Here is a 19,936-nt window from a genome sequence, read left to right on the forward strand (position 1 = left end):
GATATACTCTCACAGTATTAAGTTCTTGAGTACCTGTTACCAGTGTTCGGTTGTTTCATTAAACTACTACCACTAATTTATCTACTTCCTGTACAAGCTGACTGTGTTTTTCTTTTCTGCAGCTCATTTCCAGTAACTCAGCTGCTTCTAACAGCTTTTGTTTCTTTAATTATTGCAGAGAAGTGTTTCTCAGCTGTTCTGGAGTTGAAGGAACAAATAAGTAATATATAATATATAAGTAATAAATGAGAACAGCATGAGTTAACACAGGCTACAGTACATCATGCTGGCGTATTGACTTGAAAACGTTTGGGACAAACGGTGTAAAATGGTCTGATAGAATAGCACGCGGAGGGAATGCAACACTGTTTTTTGTGCTTCTCTGCTGTGAAACAGGCCTCTTTAGATTATTCTTGTTTTATCTGTGACTAAACAAAATCACATACAGTACTAACCACATGTCTAGGTTTACCCTCTGTCCTCATCAGATGTTGGATTTCACCTTGACATTACCTGGAGCGAATCCTGCTGGGTTATAAAATGTCCTATCATACACAACATCTGAGCATTGACAGGCAGGTGTGATCGTCTTAAACTATAAAAGCTTTCAGATATAAGGACAGGATCATTCAGCTGCTCTCTAAGTCTTTTCTATACTTCACTGTTCCTACCTCATCCTCAGCCTGCCCCAACTCTTTCTTGAGCTCCTCCACCCTGAGACGGAGCTTTTTGACTTCAGCGTCGTGGCTCTCCACCCTCCGGTTCGCATGGGTGAGCTCTGCGGTCTTCTCCTGGAGCTGCTTCTTCAGCTTAGCGTGAACGTGGCGAAGATCAGCCAGTTCCTGTGGACACAGCAGAGATAGAGGCTCAGTGTTCCCGCCTCCATCAAATGTCTTCACCAAAGAGAAATTAAAATGGGATTACTGTGTAAATATTAGAGAAAATAATATTACTTCAATTAGGTTTTAGTGCTTTACAAATGAGACTTTACAAACTGAATCTGCTAAAGACATATTTAGAGATGAGAGAAACCAGATGAATTTAAACACTGATGTTTGCTTTTGTCTGCAGCCAGGTTGGAACAGTTTTGGTGGCAGATCAGGCAGAAACAACCCAGTGGGAGAATTAGTCATTAAATCTAATAAAACTTACACCCTGATTCATTTCTAGGTTTTAAGGCAACATCGTAAAAGATTGAGGGGTTTGTGATACTTTTCCCATCCACACAGGAGGAGGAGATTTGCTTAAGAATGTTTTGATCATGTTTACTGAGTGTTGTGAAATGGTAAACGCCAAAGTTTTGAACTTAAACACAAAATAATCTCACATTAAAAAGATGAAGTGAAGCGTGACTATGGCCTAATCCACACGTAGCCGGTTATCTGGGAAACCAAATAAATTTTTATGCAATTTGGCCTATCATCCACACATACACTCTGTCTAATATCACTAAAATGCAAATTCTAAATGCACAAAAGAACGTTACCGCAGATCATTCCTCCCATCAGCTGTTAGACTCTATAACCACTGCTCCCAACAATCTCGATAAGCGTCCACGTTTGTGTTTGCACGCCTAAGAACTCTACATTCTCTACTCATCTTGATAGTCCGGTACAGTAATTATTATTCTTATTTTTATTTTGATCTATGCTGATTTTTTATTGTTACTATCTTTAATTCTATTATAATTGCTACAGCTGATAATGTCACACAGCAATATACTGTCTCAGAGGATTGATGTATGTATCTGCTGCTGCTACTACACCCGAATTTCCCCGCACTGGACAATAAAGGCTGTTTCTATTCTATTCTATTCTATTCTATTCTATTCTATTCTATTCTATTCTATTCTATTCTATTCTATTCTAAAAATGATTAATAATAAAAACTCAGACCAATTTACTCCGACCAAGAATTCTCCTTTTCTGTGTTTGCGTGTTGGACACCAGAGGGATAATCCACAGCATTACAGTCTGTGACAAATAAAGTGGCGCTTAGTCCCATTTGCAGCCATTGTTAATGTTTGGCTATGCAGTGAAGGAAAAATGACTATCAGGGAGGTGCTGATTTTTATGTTGGTTCAGACACTTATCACTTGTTTTTACAAACCCAACTGCTCCAATACGTTAAGTTGTAAAGGAGAAAGAGCATTTGGAGGTCTGCTGTCAACTACCCCTCCCGATACAGAGGCAGGCTTCGCCATTGCTGGGTTTGGCGTAACGCTCAGTGGTAAAATTCAGCCGGTTCGTGTGGATGACCACTTTTATTAAGCTGATCCTGTGTGTACGATATTATTTTAGAGTATTTATGAGTCACCTAATGGAGTTAACTTGTAATTGGATTCAAGAACATGTCCAACAAAACCCTCCCAGCTTTGTTTGTACCTTACAGAACATCCCATCAAACCCCAGCTGTGTACTGCACCAGAAACATGCTGCATCAAAACACGGCAGAGGTAAGTCCATCACTTCAGCAGCAGGGGATACACCGACTGTAATCAACTGGTACCATTTCCACAGTTTGGCATGAGACCGTGCAGCTGTTGCTGGGTCACAGCTACATTTGTTTTATTGTGATGGCGTATTTGTGAGGCCTGTGTGACCTTTATAAAAGATGCTGTGCTCAGGCCAAAGAATTCATGAACGAGACCAATAAACCTGTGGCAACCTGGTGTATTTGCAGATCATGCTGCTTGTGCGGATCAGATACATAAGAAGCAGGGTTGTTATTTTACAACCATGTATGTCAATATGTTGTAGAAATGCAAAGCACATACATAAAAGTGTGAAGGGGACATTACACATTATCCAACCCAATCTCGCTCTCAAGTCGTCACATATTGACACTTTTCCAAGGTTCCTTCTGCGTCTGATTTTGATGCATTGGGTAACCCCTCGTGTCAGTTATTGATGAGATGGGGTGGAATCTGTTGTCATAATTTCAGAAAATGTAGAAAATGCATAAATCTAACCACCCCAAAGCCTGAAATTACTTTTATTCACTCTAGACATCCTGTCCCTGACCCTAGTACCTAAAATTAACCATCAACCCTGATCCCTAAAATTAACCACTTTTACAAAGTGTAGGAAAATCACATCAACTACGTTAACCACGGACCCCAACTCAAAGACCCCTATATTTTGTGTCCCAATGCATCAAAACCAGATGCAGAGGAAACCTGGAAATGCCTAGTGCGTCAATAACTGACGYGAAGGGGTTACCTGACGCATCAAAATAAGACGCAGAGGGAACCTTGGAAAAGGGTCAATATGTGACGAGTCGGGAGTGAGAATGTGTTATATTATAAAGCATCATGGTTCTCTGGAATGATTCGTTTTGAAAGCAGCCACATCCTGTGGACATGTCACACAAAGAATCTTGGAAAAGGAGAGGCTAAAAAGGATTCACACAGTGCAACCTTCTTTTTTTGGGTCACAGTCCTGTCATTTGGAAAAGCCTCTGAAAACAAGTTTGTGACTTCAAATGTGAGATGTCAAGAATGTTGCCTTTGGGTTGACACAACTACACACAGTACAAAAAATGGTGTATATAATTACTTACCATCAAACAAGTAATAAGTCACAAAATAATAAATATTATAAATATAGGCAGACAAAGGAAAGTTTACACATCCTGGCCTTTTGTCACTGGTTATGAGAAATGCAAATTAATTAAAGACTGACTTTATTTAAGTCCAACTTTACTTAGTTTAAGTTCTACACCACATTAGGTGCAACATTAGAGATTTCTGCTGCCTAGATTCTAATTTTCTCGTTAATTTGTTCAGCATTAAAATTTTCACAAACCACATCATCTCTGAAAGACACCAAAAACACATCCTTCAAGCAAAGTTTCTGATGACTCTGAATGAAAATATCCAGATGTGTGTGTTTGTTTCTTGTATTTCTCAGGATGTGCAGTAGCTGTCATCAGTTGAAGTCGTAGCCAGACATAGGCCACGCCCACCTCCGGCCTGAGCTGTGAATGGAAATGGAATAACTGTACTTGGCGCTAATGGAGTCATTAATAATGCAACATCGTCACAAACTGCACTTTCATATTTGATGGCGTTGATTCAGCTTCCCTCTCTGCTGTCTGCGTCTAATGGCTCCCCAGACAGAGCTCATTCCAAGAAGCTTTTTGAGGACTTACTCTGCGACGCAATGAAGAGAAATTCAATATCTATGGGAGCAATAAAAAGGCTGTGCCAGATCGAGGAGCTGGTCACACCTTTAATTTTTTTTTTCCGATTCTCCTCTGTCTACATTTCATCTTTAATATATGTTGAAAACTATCAACAACACATTTGGTTTGAACATTTTAGCTTGTTGTCACTATTAAGTGTATTTTACTGAAAACTGAACTGATGCTCAAACAATGACAGCTCTCCATCGGCCTTCAGAGGCTTTCCAAAGATAATCAAGGCAAAATGTCTGAACGTCACAAATATAAGTCACAGCCAGAGCCAGATCAAACAAAGAGAGCAGCAGTGTAATGCCAGGGGAGTGATTAAAAGGAGGGATGGGGGTGGGTGGGGGGGCTGAGAAGTGTCTACAGTGAGACAGGAATGCAGAGATATGAGGGGGATGAGGAGAGGTTGCCTCGGTAGTAATTAGATGGGAGGGATTTCACAAAACGAGGAGATGGCAAAGCAAAGGAACAAAGACTGCAGCTTGAGAAAGAAATAAGGGGTTAAAAAAATGGCAAGGAGAAAAATACATGAAGTGACCCATCCCCCAGAGTCGGAGCGAGATAGAGGGTACGAGGTCGAGAGAAAAGAAGAAGTAGAGAAAAATATTTCTGAAATTAAAAGAAAACAGATTCCAAACACAGAAAAGACAAAAGACAAGAGAGATTAATGTCTATCCTAGTGCTTAGATGAGTGGATGATATTGCAGCCTGAACAGTCTGATGAACGGTTATAGCTCAGTCCTACAGTTGGATCTCCCACTTCAGGGCAAAAATCAGCTCCTCCCTCTTCTGGCAGACAGTGTGAGCTCTTTCACACAAAAGACGGAGATGTGGAAAAGCCTCATAAGGAAAAATATTGATTCCTTTGAGAATCTGAGTGAATTTGCTGAAACCACTGATTTAGATGCCACTACAGTGATTCAGTTCATCTCATCTCGCCCCAGACAGTAAGTGGTCACGAGGCAACACCTGCTGAAGAAGAAAAACTGTTGGACTATTCTCTGAGACTAAAGCTTACATCCCAGACATTGAAGGGAATTTAGATTGGTCTGAAGGTGGAGCAGTCTCTTCATTTTGCCCCTTCCTGCCTCTGAGAGGAACTAAGAACGAAGCTGAACTTCAAAAACACATTAAAAGTATCAGAAACAAACCAGCACATTATTCTAAGAAAAAAAGTTTAAATTTTAGCAACATTTTATGTAATGTCATGTTTATTTCTGGAGGATGTGAATGCCTTGAAGAGCTCAATCCAAAAGAAGATGATGAACAGCAAACACAGTAGCATCCATGACAGACGGCCCGCAGTCCTGGCTTAAACCAAAGCGTTGAATAAGCCTACAAACATGCATGGGTTTATCATGGCAAAACAAAGAACTTCCTTAAGAAAGAAGATGACAGAAGTGAGGATGATGAGATGGAGGAGGGGGTCTGCAAATCTATTAAACATGGATTACTGAAGGATCTGGTAATATGATTGTGCTCAATGTTTTTATTTTTTGCATAAGATATATGGAAGTGTCTGTGTGTGCACGATGCTTTTTATGCAAAGATTTTCTAATCAAATTGGGCCACAACACAAAAGCACTCGTTCCGCTACACCGCCTGTTAAATGTTTCTTCTTGACTGGAGAGACCCAGACGTCTGCTGCTACATCTGTTCATACAGACTCAAAGACAGACTCATGAACCAACATTAAACACGTTTATCACCATCACAACACAGTAAATTTCATCTGAGGGAGACGAATGCCAGTGAGGAGAAAACGACGCAACTAAAACTCAATAACTGCCCCAAAGCACACTCATATAAAGTATTTCTGAATGCAGTTGCTTCATATTCTCACACACACACACACACACACACACACACACACACACACACACACACACACACACACACACACACACAAAAACCAAGTGTTCTCCCTTCCCCCTCTGCCATACAGGGTATAGCAATAATTTAACAGTGATTTCGCTTTTTCTTCCTGTGTGCACACACACACCCAACAAAGAGCAGAAATGGGTTTATAATGAGGGCTACCCAAAGTAATAACTTAGAGGAGGGGCTCGTGTCCACCATCCCTTCTACACTGATCTGAACAATACAATATAAGAGCAAGCAAAGAAGAAAATAAAAGGAGGTTCATCGTGAAAAAGAGCTATTAGATTCGCAAAAAGATTAAAAGTCAGGAAAATAAGAGCAGCAAGAACAATCATGATGGCTGACGTGGGAAAGGACGTAGCACACATAAATAGAGGTGTCTCGATAACAGCTTTTCTCAAATTGAGTACAAATACTTCAGTTTGAATACTCACTAATACTATCCATCCATCCACCACCCATCCATCCACCCATCCATCCACCACCCATCCATCCATCCATCCATCCATCCATCCATCACCCACCCATCCATCCATCCATCCATCCATCCATCCATCCATCCATCCATCCATCCATCCATCATCTTAAACAGCTTTTTCCTTTCAGGGTACCAGTATTGGTATTGGGACATGACTATACATAAAGCTTGTATGGTCAAACTACTTGCAGCAGAAACTATCACAAAAACTCAGCTGGTGTAGATTCATTCAGGACACGTAAATCCAAAAAAAGATTAAAAATTAAAACAACTGGACTTCATTTCTGTGACTGAAGACATTTTGTTTATCTGATTTTATAATTCTAAAATGAGTTTGTGTGGGATTCCAAGCTTTATGGAACTGTATGAGAGGTTTTGCTGTTTAATTAAATTCACATGCAGATAAGACTAAAGGCTGGTTTATGCTTCAAGTCGCAAGTCTTGTTCCCCCTACTGTGACAAAAAATTGCGTAACTTCCGTCTTCTCTCCCGCTGTTATACCCGGTGACAGCCGTCGTGTGCATTGGCCTCAGTCAGAAGTCTGCAATGAGGACCTTGCAGCTCACAGTGTGTGATTGGTTAGAACTTTGTGGGCATGTTTGATCATGAGGAGAAAAGCAGTGCTGAGGAGCAGGACCAGAGCAGGACTTCCTTCTGAATGTCATTTTGTTTAAAATATTCTTTTGTCTGAAGCCTGTTGTTAAAAAACAGCTGGTTTGATCCTATTGAATGTGAGCATGCAGCTGATGTTCACATCTTTTTTCCATCACCAACAAAAGTTTTTTTCTCCGCGGACTTTTCACCCAACACGACATTGATAGCTGAGTGAAAAACAAAACAAACAAAAAAAAAAAACCAACAAAAAACAAAATAAACCAATAATCAATATCCATAAGTCACTATTGTTGTTTATATACGTTTATGAGCTGTAGGAGGAATTATGACAATGTATGCCCCACTGCGTCTTCTTCAGCCCGTTTACACTCAGTCAGGAAAAAGACATCTGCAATGACACAATCACCGACCTGCTGTCTCACGTCGTACTGAAGCTTAACCCAAGCTTAAAACTACTCAACCCTCACAATGGAGCATCATTAAGGTCTGTGTCTGCCTGGTTCACAAGATGTTTCGGTCACATGAAGATGACCAAGCTTGGAACTCCACATATAATATATTTTGAGAGTCAGGGTATGGTAAAACAAGAAAATTAAACTAACAAATTCAAGAGATTTTTTTCTTCTTAATTTATTTGAAGCTGACAATAATGCTCCCAGAAGCAGAGGAAGAAGAACAAACCACTCTGGCAGCTGTGGGACTAAAGCCCTGTCTCCAGTGTCAAGTCTCACTCTGTTTGGTTTCTATCTGTTCAGTTCTGTGTGCTGCGCAAAGAGCAGCTTACCACTGCACAGTTTGTGTAGATAAAATAACACATGCAGAAACACTTCGGTTTAAGTGTGTATCTACTGACAGAGTGACCACTGTGAGCTGATCACTGCAGCCTTGATTGGTTTAATCTAATCAGTTTTGTTATCTGTCTCCTACATTACAGCTTATGTACAGTAAATCTGCTCTCATGTCAGAATAATATCCTCCACCTGCATTCATGTTATGATGACAAGAACATTGCTTTTGTCCCTTTGACAAGTGAGATAGGCAGCACACCACACGGCTTTAATATTGTAGCTTAGATGTTGAAGAACAAAGTCCAAGTCTTGCTGATCCAGAGACATTCTCAGATTATCTTGCCATCTTAAGGGGGTTTAGATGTGATGTTGAACTACACTGGAATGTTCCCTGGATTTGAGTTGTGGGAATTAAAAATGTACCTATGGCCAGATTAGATGGCAATCTGAATTGACCGGCTCTGCCATTTAAAAACAATACTGTGTAACAAGCAGGTACACAGTCTGAAGCTTCTGGGTGATCATAATGTTTACTCTTTCGCATCTTCTCCTCAGCGAGAATGAAGCATGGCCTCTGTGACTGCAGCAAAATGCTTTCCCTGTTAACAGCACCATCTGGTCACACCGACAGCATGAGCTGTTAGGGACAACTGACAACAACTAAATGATTCTTTAATGACACAGTCACAAACAGATGGACAGGTTAGGCAGTTACTGATTGTGTGTGAGTGTGTTTTACCTAATCAGCACATCTAGTAAAATAAAAATAAAAAAAGACTTCAGCTGAGCTTCACACATCGAGCAGCTGTTGATGAGAGTACACAGGTACAGTAAACACAGCCCTTGATACTTTTAACGCACACACACGTTTGTTCTTCTATCCTCATTAGGACTTTACATTGACTTCCATTCCTTTACCAGTCATTTCTGCAGCCTAAAGGTCTCGACACGGGAGGCGACGTCGCTCGCTCTCCATTCATTTCCTATGGAGCCTGTGCGGTGAGGCGACAATCGCTTGCCCTCCTCCAGCTAAGCGACCGGCGAAAATAGTGCATGTGAAATTTCACGCTCGTACACGTAGACGTGCACACGCGAGCTTGCGATACGACATATGAAAGTTGAAAAATGTTCAACTTTTGTCTATGTCGCTTAACGTACATCCATTCAGCGAGGGTTTCATTGACTGACCAATGAGAGGAGAGCATGCTACACACTGCAGTTAGCTAACACTTTCACCAAGTGATTACTAAAAAAGGCAGCTTTGTGGGAATTTGTTGGCACCAGGGTGAAGTTTATGGTAAGTTTTTCCTCATAAAATTGTATCTTGATGTGTTTGTTTTTCAGTATCATTAGCATCGCACGATTTGTTTAGTTTACACGTCCGTAATGCACACCCCCTTATTTTTTGTGAACCACCAATAACCTTTACAAGAGGCAGTAGAAGAACCAATCAAATTTTGTGAAACAAGCAACCTGAAAGAGCGCGATTTGCAACGCTGCGATCGCTATCGCGTCCCGTGTGTCGGGTTTCACCCTGGCTGCGATGACAGCCGTTAATGGCTGTAGTTTTTTCGCTCCCCATGTGTCGAGCCTTTAACCCTGACCCCTTACACTAAACCTAACCTAAACTCCTAAACAGAACACCTTGTGGCTGCCCGATCCGTACTGGAAGCACAACCCGTACTGTCCYGGAAGCATTGTTTTTAGCATGTAGCATTTTGCTAGACAAATGACAGAATTCATTCAATTTCAGCCTTTATCACCTGCAATGTTTCATAGAAAAGGCAACGTTTGCAACAGCTGTGGATTTTTATTCCACAAAAAAAATAAAACAAAGATGAGTTATAACAGGATTGTCTAGAAAATAGTTTGCAAGTTATTATGAATAAATATGTATGCATATTTTTTTATATAGGGCTTATGTTTTATTAATCAAAATGTATACAATATTAAAACTGTTTTCAGAAAATAATTTAACACACCTTTATAATTAAAGTATAGAAATAAGTATTTTCAGTATTTTTTCCTACATTCCAGAAGTCTATCATTTACAGCATGCGCAAATGAGCTGACAGTACGGATCGTGCTACTGGGACGGATCGGGCAGCCACACCCTGACCTACCACTGGTATTGTCCCCAGTGGAAACTGGGCTTTTGGCCCCATTAGRAACAGTGGGTCCTCACCAGGTTGTATGTACCAGGAAAATGATCAAAAACCATCCGCACCAGGTAACAAAAACACAAACACACACACATACACACACCACAAATAGCCAAAACTTCAGCCCTCAATCTCTCAACTCTTGTTATTTTTAACAGCATGGCAGATTAGTGGTTAGCAACATTGCCTCACAGCAAGAAAGTCCTGGGTTCAATTCCCGGCTCAGACCTGGGGTCTTTCAGTGCAGAGTTTGCATGTTCTCTTTGTTTGCGTGGGTTTTCTCTGGGTACTCCGGTTTCCTCCCACARACCAAAAATGTTATGCTGCCTTCAGGCTCAGTCCTCCCTTAAAAAGAGATCTGTGATCTCACTGGATTTGCCTGGTTAAGTAAAGGTAAAATAAAAATAAAAAATAAAGTGATACAAGAGAGCAGGCAGTAGTAGGTCACACAGCTCTCGGTGCACTAAAGATGATTCTATCAAGTCACTCCTTTGTGGTTTTGCGGTGTGTGTGTGGTGTGTCTCTTCAACCAGATCAATACTGTGGTTTTTAAATTGCGCACGACACACAAACAGTCCTCCTGAAACAAGCACACACACGCAAAGGACAAAAATCTCCCAACACACAAAAGACCAAGACAAAAACACAGGATCCCAGGAGGTGTTTTGTGACACCTGCCAGCAGTTCACATAGGGGCCTATGAGCTGCAGATTAGAAGGATCTGTGGGGTTTAAATATCTCACTGAGCTATAAGTTGGGACTAAGTGGCAAATAGCATTGTGAGGGAGTCTCCATAATACAGCATGTTAAATGTTTGCTAATGTTTTCAGTTTCCTTGCATGAGTAGCAGGACAGGTTTGAACATGTTCAAAAACATTAGTGCAGCAAATTTTCTCTCAAACTAGTTGCCAAATTGTTGTGGGTATCTTGAACCCATCCTGAACCTATCCTAATTAAATTTTATAAGATCTAAAGCACTTAAGCTGTATTTTAACACCTGCATGGGATAATTTCTATGGCAGAAAATGAAGGTCCTGAATGTCCAGGTCTAAAAACCATGCTGATMAAAAATCAAAAATATGTTTAGAACTGGTCCAGACCTGGCTGTCTTCATTTCAAAAGTGTCCTGTACATTAAATCGTAAATATGGAGAGTGCACAAAGAAGGCTAAGGCAAGTCATGATGTACAGTAGCAGGAGGTGAGCAACAAAATAATGTTCATGGCCAAGAATATGGTGTTGCAAGTCAAGCACACAAAAAATATTTCTTAAAGCTTGAACCTCCACACTACTTMAGACATTTTGAACTGARAAAGCTTTYCTGGACAGGAAATCTTAACCTTCAGAATAGAAATCCACTTTTGTGTGCTAATCTCCCCTAGCACACAMARATAARGTAAGGTAAAGGTACTTTATTTRTCATCCAATGCATGTTCCCATACAATGACGAAATGCGTGCTCTGCATTTAACCCATCACATGTGAGAAACACCCAAGTGGAGCTGGGATTTTTCACAAATTGTGCCCACATAGATTGCAAACATTCAGAATTCAGTGAGTCTGCAACTAAGATTTGCCAACTTTGATACAAGTTAAATCTCCGACTAGTTTCCAGCAGTCACAGTCCCGTTGGCCTTTAGAAGTGGAGTTGTGTGKTATGGGAGAAACCACGGCTGTATGATATACATATTGGACTGGTTGAAGTCGGTGCCATGCATTAAAGAAAAAGATAACCAGCAGAATATTGGTGAGTAATTTCTCTCTTAATGACATGACTGCTGGTGTATTTATTCTGATGTTGTAACCACATACATGTCAAATTGTACAGATTGTCTGTAAGTTATAAGGATTTTACATCATTTTGCAGGTATAYGGACGTATAGAGCAATCTCATGGATTTTTTTCAAGTCTTACGGATTTTTTCAAAACGTCATCATCATCAAATTTATCTAACATGCCAGAGCCTGTAAGATGATTTAGAAAATAATAAATAACATCAAACAGCCATCTTCCAACCTGTTCTGCCGCTAGAAATAAGTTTTGAACTTTTTCCGCTCTCCTCTCCTCCTGCTTCGCAGCAGGCGCTTTCATGTCCGCAGCCGACAGACACCCCCCGGGTGCGAGTTGTATGGATTTTTTGCAGAATTTACAGATTTTTGAGGCTCTTTATACAGGTAAACGTCTGAAGAGGTTGACATGTTGTGACCACTATTAAAATAAGCACAAACCTAGATTTGAATTAAACTGTAAGAAAGTCATTTTTCAGGTTGAAAAAAAAACAAACAAAAACAAATCATTACCCCCTCCAAAAAGAAGGTTTTCCTGCTCACCTTGTTTTTCTCAAACAGTTCGCACTGGATGGCCTTGAGGTCTGTGTCAAGAGCAGAAGCAGCCTGCCGGCGTTTCTTGGACATCTGCTCCTCCAGGTCTTCCACCTGAGCTCTCAGCTTTTTGTTGTCCCTCTCCAGGGCCAGCTTCTCTGTCTCCAGACGCTCCCTGCGCCCCCACTCAGCAGCGTTCTCCACCTGCAGCCGCTCCATCTGAAGGAAACCGACATGAAGCGAGCGATGTGTTATATATTATCATCTCATCCTGGYGGTGAAAACACACTACACAATAAATTGTGATGGAACAAAAAGATTGCGACAGATCTAATGATTAGTCAATCACTGCTYGAGTTTGTTAAATTCCATTAATGTTTTTAGTATTTAATTTTTTCACATTTACACGTTCTGTAATTTGTTCAGCACTTGGTTGTTTGTTTATAAAAGTGCTCAAACTGTAAATAAACTCGACATCACTAGACGACCTTCCACACTCTGCTCTCCCGCCTCCTCACCTCGGCTCGTAGCTCCGCAAGTTTCTTGTCCATGCTGCTCCGAGCTCCCAGTTCATCCTCCAAGTCCTCGGACATGCGACCGAGCTCGTCCTGATGCATTTCCTTCAGCAGATTCAGCTGAAGAAAATACACACAAAACGTAAGAGGACTAGATTTTTTTAGGATGAACATCAGAAAAATGACAGTGATCTAAGATTCTACCAGCAGAGAAAGCAAATTTCAAACTCTTTCATTGGGAAATGCTAATATTTTATCTTTGTTTTATTCTTCAGCGTTTATTTGTTAGAAAAAAAACTTATAACATCTTGACAACTGGTGCTGTTTATGAATTTAAAGAATAAAACATCCCTTCATCTTTTAAAAATGAACCTTTATGAGCTCAAACGTCTCCGATGCTCAAAGTAAAGATACAAGAGTGTAGATAAGGATGACCTGATCTCCTCTCTTTTTGTCCCTCCTAATTCCTATCTCATTATTGCATCTCTGCTTTCATTCACCCTTCACCTTAACCTTCGAACGTCTTTCTTCTATCTGCTTATCTTCGGCATAACCATCCCAGCAATCTACCCATCTTTCAGGCGCTCTGAACACATCTGTTTTTCTCTCCCCTCCAACCTGCTGGGTCAATAAAGCTTCTGTGTTTTTGTAAGGCACATGTTCAATGTTTGCTTCTTTTCCTCGCCGCTCTCTGTTGGTTTGGACTGCCACCAAGTGGTGAAAAACAGGCAAAACCTCAACGGTGTGTCACACTGATCCATAAATATAGTTTTGGATTAAAAAGAAATTTAGAAGGCTATAATATCTTAATGATTCATTTTACATTTATTTTTATGTCTCTCTCTGTAGTATTGTCCTCAAGTTTATCAGTCATTGCTAAATGATGTACTAAAAATAAATGAGAAGATCATTTATTGGAACATTTAATAATAGTAGCAGGGTTTTATTTTGTGCAGTTCATTCATATTTTGGCTTTTTAAATACATTTGAAAATATCATTTACATTAGATTTTTTCACATTATTATATAAACTTCTAAACAGCARCTTTTTTAGTAGTGCTGCTTTGCATCAAGAGGGTCATGGCTGGGGTCTTTCTGTTTCCTCTATGTTCTTCCCACAGACCAACAGACCAACAACATGAATGTTAGATTAATTAGATACTCTTAATAGTCTCTCGCCCAAAAACCACTGGAGATAGGCACCAGCTCCCCATGATCTTGAACGAGAACAAGTGGGTGAAGAATTWGGACGATGAGAATGTATGACTTATTTGATGATGGTCCATTGTTGCATCTATAAAAAGATTACTAAGAAGTCTATTTTTCTAAAGTGGCTTTTCATACCTTCTTCCTGATGTAATAAAAACATGTAAAGCCGCAATATGTAATAATGTAATAAAATTTGGCTTCAAAATGTGGCAAACTGCACTAAAATTGCATTTTGTAATAAATGACATAAAATGTAATAAAAGTCTTCAACATATATTGTAATACTTGCAGCTGTACTGTGCATAACCCAAATTATTACATTTTTCGGTGATTGTTACAAAATTTTTAATAACGTAATAAACAAACCAATGTCATTGTTCATCCTAATCAATACACTTGTAATAATAATCATGTTGCAGATACTAATCTTTGAAACTTTGATCAATAAATGTCAAACTTTTCATCATTTAGTTGTTTGTTAATAGCCAGATTCCTCGGTTTTAATCTAAAGGCCATCATGTAAACAGCTTTTTTTAACTGATTGGATTTCAGAAAAATGTTAACCCCTGCTTTAAAAAGCAAACGGAAGTTGGGAAAATGTTTCTGTTAACATTGCATGAAAGAAGCACATGATCTAACAATTTAATGTAAATTGAACATAACCACAAAAATTTCCTCAGAGGAGCAGGGTTTTMTCAGAGTATAGCTAAAMCCATCACCGCACATCGTCCAAACAAATCCAGGCCACATGTGCAGAATGTGCGTGGCTCACAAACACAGCAACGTGGCACAGCGCATCGTAACAGTCAGGTCCTCACCAACACAACACCACAGAGTGTGATGCGCACGGAACAGAAAAACAGTGGATTTGTAGCATGTGAGGCCCAATGCGCATGCACGCACGCACGCACACACACACACACACACACACACACACACACACACACACACACACACTGTCCCGCTTTTGACTGTACTATGAATTTGCCAATGTACTGCTGTCAAAAAAGCCCCGGTTATTATAGAAAAAGACAAAATGCCATCTGTAGTCAATCATGAACACCATCATGAGTTAAAKCAGTTTTGGTCAAGAGGGGATGATTTTATATTTGTTATACTTTTTTAATTTTACCAATTAAAACTATATGAGGTTGCTTCTGTAGTTCCATAAATTAACATTATCACAGTTTCAAAATTGGAAGAATGCTAAATATCGTCATATTTATGCTAATAGTAATGTATGCAATTTGTGACCCAGATGGTCAACTTTTCATACAATCAACATAAACAAACTGCACCATGCATGAAGGTACTTGATGCAGTCAGTAAAGCAGAGGACATGCACTTAAACACTCTGGAGTTGTACCTGTTTGAGGGCTTCCTGTTTGCTCTTACTCAGCTCCTCATATTTAAGTTTCCACTGACTGAGTTCAGCCTCCAGCCTCTCAATGCTTTTACTCAAAGCAAGCTTGTCTCTGAAAGAAACAACAACAAAAATTTTTTTTCAAAATTCTTCCTGGTTTCTTTTCTGCACCACCTGAAGTCTTAGGGGTTGTTTTTCCTACAAAATGAAGATCATTGAGGAATGATAATTATATATGTTTGTATCTGTATTTAATGCTGATTGGTCTTTTTTGTGACTATACAGTATATGTAAACATATCTTAATCAAGCAGAAAATTTTGATGATTTGGTGTTGTCATGCAGTTCTATCTGCAGAAATACAATCTGTGCAACAAACTATGTCWCTGAATTCATAAAGCCTGACCTCTCTACTGAGAACAGTTTGCCATGGGAGGTGAATGCCGCAGAAAACAGACCCCCAGGATCACTGGTTTAACCAAACTCTTCCAGTTTAAGGTGGCAATTTTGTGTAAGAGCAATGTGACCTTTGTTCAGCTCATAACCCAAATAGACTGATATTTACCCTTGTAGAGTTGCAAAGGGGGTCATAAGAGTCAAGTGTTTTGTGGCTTTGAGGWAGGCTTATGAACATGTTTTCCAGGTCATYATSTAGAGATGCTGTGAGAGTATGAGGTGCTGGGGTTGCTTCTTAGGGCTATAGCTGTGTATGTACCATCACCTATAGTCCTGAGATGCTGAACAAGAAACAAGCTCCTCGATATGAGCAGCTGAGATGAGCTGCCTTTGTGGGGTGGCTAGGGTCAGCKTAAGAGATAAGATGAGTAGTTCTGTCTTTTGGGGCAGCTTGGAATAGAACTGGTACTCCTCTGTATTGAGGAGTCAGCTGAGKTGGTTCAGCACCTGATTAGGGAGTCTCCCTCTGGAGGGATATCCCATTGGGAGGACACTTTAGGACAAACTCAGAAATATCAAAAGGGATTGTGCACCTTCCCTGGGATGGGAACACTTTGAAATCCCCGAGGGGGAGCTAGAGATTGTTACTGGGGACAAGGAATGCCTGAGTTTCCCTAGTGAACTTGCTGCATCTCCAACGTCACCACTTCACTGATTTGCAGGACAGTAGATGTGGAAATACAGGAGTTAGACAATGAAACTGAAACACCTGGTTTTAGACCATAACATCCCTTTCAGACAGCTCCCTCTTGCGCCCACAGTTAATCCTGTTGGATGTGGTTTATCCTTCTTGGTGATATGCTGACATTACCCTGGATACCGTGGCTCTTGATACATCACAAAGACTTGCTGTCTTGGTCACAGATGMACCAGCAAGATGTGCACCAACAATTTGTTCTCTTTTGAACTCTGGTATGTCACCAACAACGTTGTGTGCATTTGCAATATTTTGAGCAAAACTGTGCTCTTACCCTGCTAATTGAACCTTCACACTCTGCCCTTACTGGTGCAATGTGCAGTTAATGAAGACTGTTCCACTTGAGCCATGAAACCTCCCACACTAAAATGGCAGGTGTTTCAGTTTCATTGTCCAACCCCGTAATCAAATATGTTGTTGAAGAAATTTATTTGGGTTGTTTACTACTGACTTTTAAAGACACTACACATTGTACAGTCTTTTATTAGGTGAACAGGAATATATTTTTATAATGTGTTATCACTGATTTAATTGATGATTTTATGTGCAGACAGGGTTGTGGAACTCTTGACCAGTGTCTCACAGACTCAAGAGGCTTTTAGTTAGATACATGCCTGATTTAAAACAACACATAAGAACCGTGATTATACATCAGGGTGAGGAATAATGTCTGACATTTTGACTCTGTGTAGAGACAGCCAGCCCCTTTAACATATGTCATGAGGCGCAGTCAGGATGCAAAGAGGTTTGTTACTTGATGTGTTTCCGGGATCTCGGCACTGTTTAGCTGATGGCTGTCGGAGGCAGATTAAACTAAAGCTAATCAGTCCACAGCTGTGTCTGGATGGTTTTGTATGGCTCACTCAAACATTCACATGTCATTATTAACTGGTATTAGACCCGAACAGRTAAAGGGTAACGAACATTGCTTATTTTTYAACATTGYTAYACCACATCTMCTAAAACACATTTTAGAAAAGTTTTGAAATGYGCCTCATCTTACTCTCTTTCTTTAAGCAGGACTTTCTGGGACTCGTCGAGCCGCAGCTGCAGAGCATTCAGCTTGCTTGAATCCTCCTCAACTGTGGTCACCTCCTCCCACAGATGCCTGCTGCGTTCCTGCCGGCTCAGCCCAGAGGATGAGCGTGACCCTGCAGGGTTACTGCCAGGACCATCCCAGGTCTCTTGAGCGTCGTGCCCACCTGCTCCTGAACGCAAAACCGATTCCAGCAGTTCCAGGTCCTGACAGAGCAGCGAGAGAAAAGTTAGGTAGTAGAAAATAAAACCAGACTTTTGTTCTGAAACCATTCAGGTTGCTCCAACTCTATTTCTGAAGCCCTGATATTACGTAACAAAAACCCCACTACAAATTAAAAACTTAGTTTGAATAAAGAAGAAAGCCAGGGTGGAGACAATTTATTTATATTTGCCTACAAAGAGAAGTCGTAACATTTTGTTTATTGAAAGTTCAGTTGTGCTGAATAAAAACAGAGTGCCCATGTTCCTGCTGTAGTTACAGGTAACAACCAACAGATGGACTCTGTTGCTGAAACAAACCACATTACTGTTGCACATGTGGAAGTACTCTGCACATATGTGAGAACCAGAACAATAGAGGGGGCGCAGGAAATGAGGCTGGGCTGCATTAGAGCAAGATCTAAGCATGGCTTCAGGACCACCTCCGGTGCATTTTACAGACAAACACATATTTACGGTTTGGTCAGAACTCAAAAACTCACGTCTCTTTCTTTGTGTAATAAGGAAACTATAAAAGCCTGCTCCAGTGAGCTGGAAGTCTGCAGGACTGATGGTAAATGACTGCGATGTTTAGTCAGGGCAGTTTAAACGCAAAAAAACCCCAACAAAACAAAACAAAACAAAAAAACATTCATTTTGAGGATACCACATRGTGTGTGCCTATTATGTGTATCTGTTTGCATTGGACCAGGAAACAGCTGCTAAGAGCACATATTTGATCAGCAGCAAGACAAAGAGGTAAACGAAGAAGACAAACTTTTAGAGAATATTAATATTTCTCTGTGTACAAGAGGTATCATGCTTTGGAACTCTCACAACACTAATAATACCACTGTGACACGCTCAGTAAACAGTTTAACACAGTGGGTCATTTGTGCTGCACAGGATTGTTTTCCCTCATTAAAATCTCACGTTCATCGTTTATAAACTAAAAACACCTGCTCAGTTAAAGATAGTGCATCAGCTGTTCAGAATTAGTCTGGAGCTGAACACGAGACACATTTAAGCAGCTGTAACATTATTTTATGAGGTTTGGCCATGTCCAGCGTGATACGACTCTTCAGAATGATTGTCTGCACGAGCTCTAAAGGATTAAAGGAACAAGGGAACAGTAGTAAAGGAAGAACTGAATCTTTTGGCTCTTCCCGGGATACTTTAGCGATGCACAAAAAGAGGGACAGCAGATGGTAAGAGTAATTCATAAATTATTAACAGAGGGTAAAGTGTTCAGTTCAGGGGTGGACAATCCTGGTCCTCGAGGGCCACTATCCTGCATGCTTTAGAGGGTTTTCTGCTCCGACACACCTGATTTGAATGAACGGGTGATTACCAAGCTCAGGCAGAACTYAAGAAGGGAATTCAATCACTGAATCAAATGTGCTGAATCAGAGGAACAAGTAAAACCTGCATGAACTAAACCAGGACTGCCTACTCCTGGTTTAGTTAATCTGTAAGGTTAATAAAAGCAAATTTTATTTGTTTAACTTGCACTTTTTCAATAACCCTTAAGATATGGCCTCTCAGAACATTTATGAAGACTGCTGATTTCTGKTGACAGTGTAGCTCGTAAATTAGGCCTGATAAATCAACTGGTTGTTTTAAAGCCAGACGTTCAGTAAGCTGACTTCCAAAAGTTCTAGTCTGATTTAAGTTTAGAATAAGAGAAATAAATGTTTAATAAAGAAATATCCTTGGCAGAGTATATTTGAAGGCAGCTAAAGTGAAAATATGACCTGTTATAGTACCTAATACCATCATGTCATACAAGCATGGAATCTATACATACCATRTGCATGTAGGGAGCAGGAGGGAGCAGCTGTTTAGTTGTTTTATTTGGAACAGAACAGGCTGACATGTAAAAAACAATACTGCAGCATCAGCTGGATCACACTGTCCTCATGGATACGCAAGTATGTTGAGTGTATGTGCACCTGAGCACACAGCAAGGGGCTAACAAGAACATCACACACACACACACACACACACACACACACACACACACACAC

General features: G+C 40.3%; 1 protein-coding gene across 1 annotated transcript in view; it reads right to left on the reverse strand.

The window, feature by feature from the left end:
- ccdc102a (coiled-coil domain containing 102A) overlaps positions 1–19,936 on the reverse strand; it is a 48,623-nt gene that overhangs the window by 5,422 nt on the left and 23,265 nt on the right. Inside the window, exons 4-8 of the mRNA XM_014001519.1 lie at positions 17,677–17,915; positions 15,525–15,633; positions 12,953–13,069; positions 12,444–12,653; positions 672–842 (exon numbers count right to left, since the gene is read on the reverse strand). Of these exons, the coding sequence (XP_013856973.1) occupies positions 672–842; positions 12,444–12,653; positions 12,953–13,069; positions 15,525–15,633; positions 17,677–17,915 (846 nt within the window). The remainder of the gene's footprint in view (positions 1–671; positions 843–12,443; positions 12,654–12,952; positions 13,070–15,524; positions 15,634–17,676; positions 17,916–19,936) is intronic.

The sequence above is a fragment of the Austrofundulus limnaeus genome, unplaced genomic scaffold, assembly GCF_001266775.1.
Source record: "Austrofundulus limnaeus strain Quisiro unplaced genomic scaffold, Austrofundulus_limnaeus-1.0 Scaffold9, whole genome shotgun sequence".
Classification (NCBI taxonomy): Eukaryota; Metazoa; Chordata; class Actinopteri; order Cyprinodontiformes; family Rivulidae; genus Austrofundulus; species Austrofundulus limnaeus.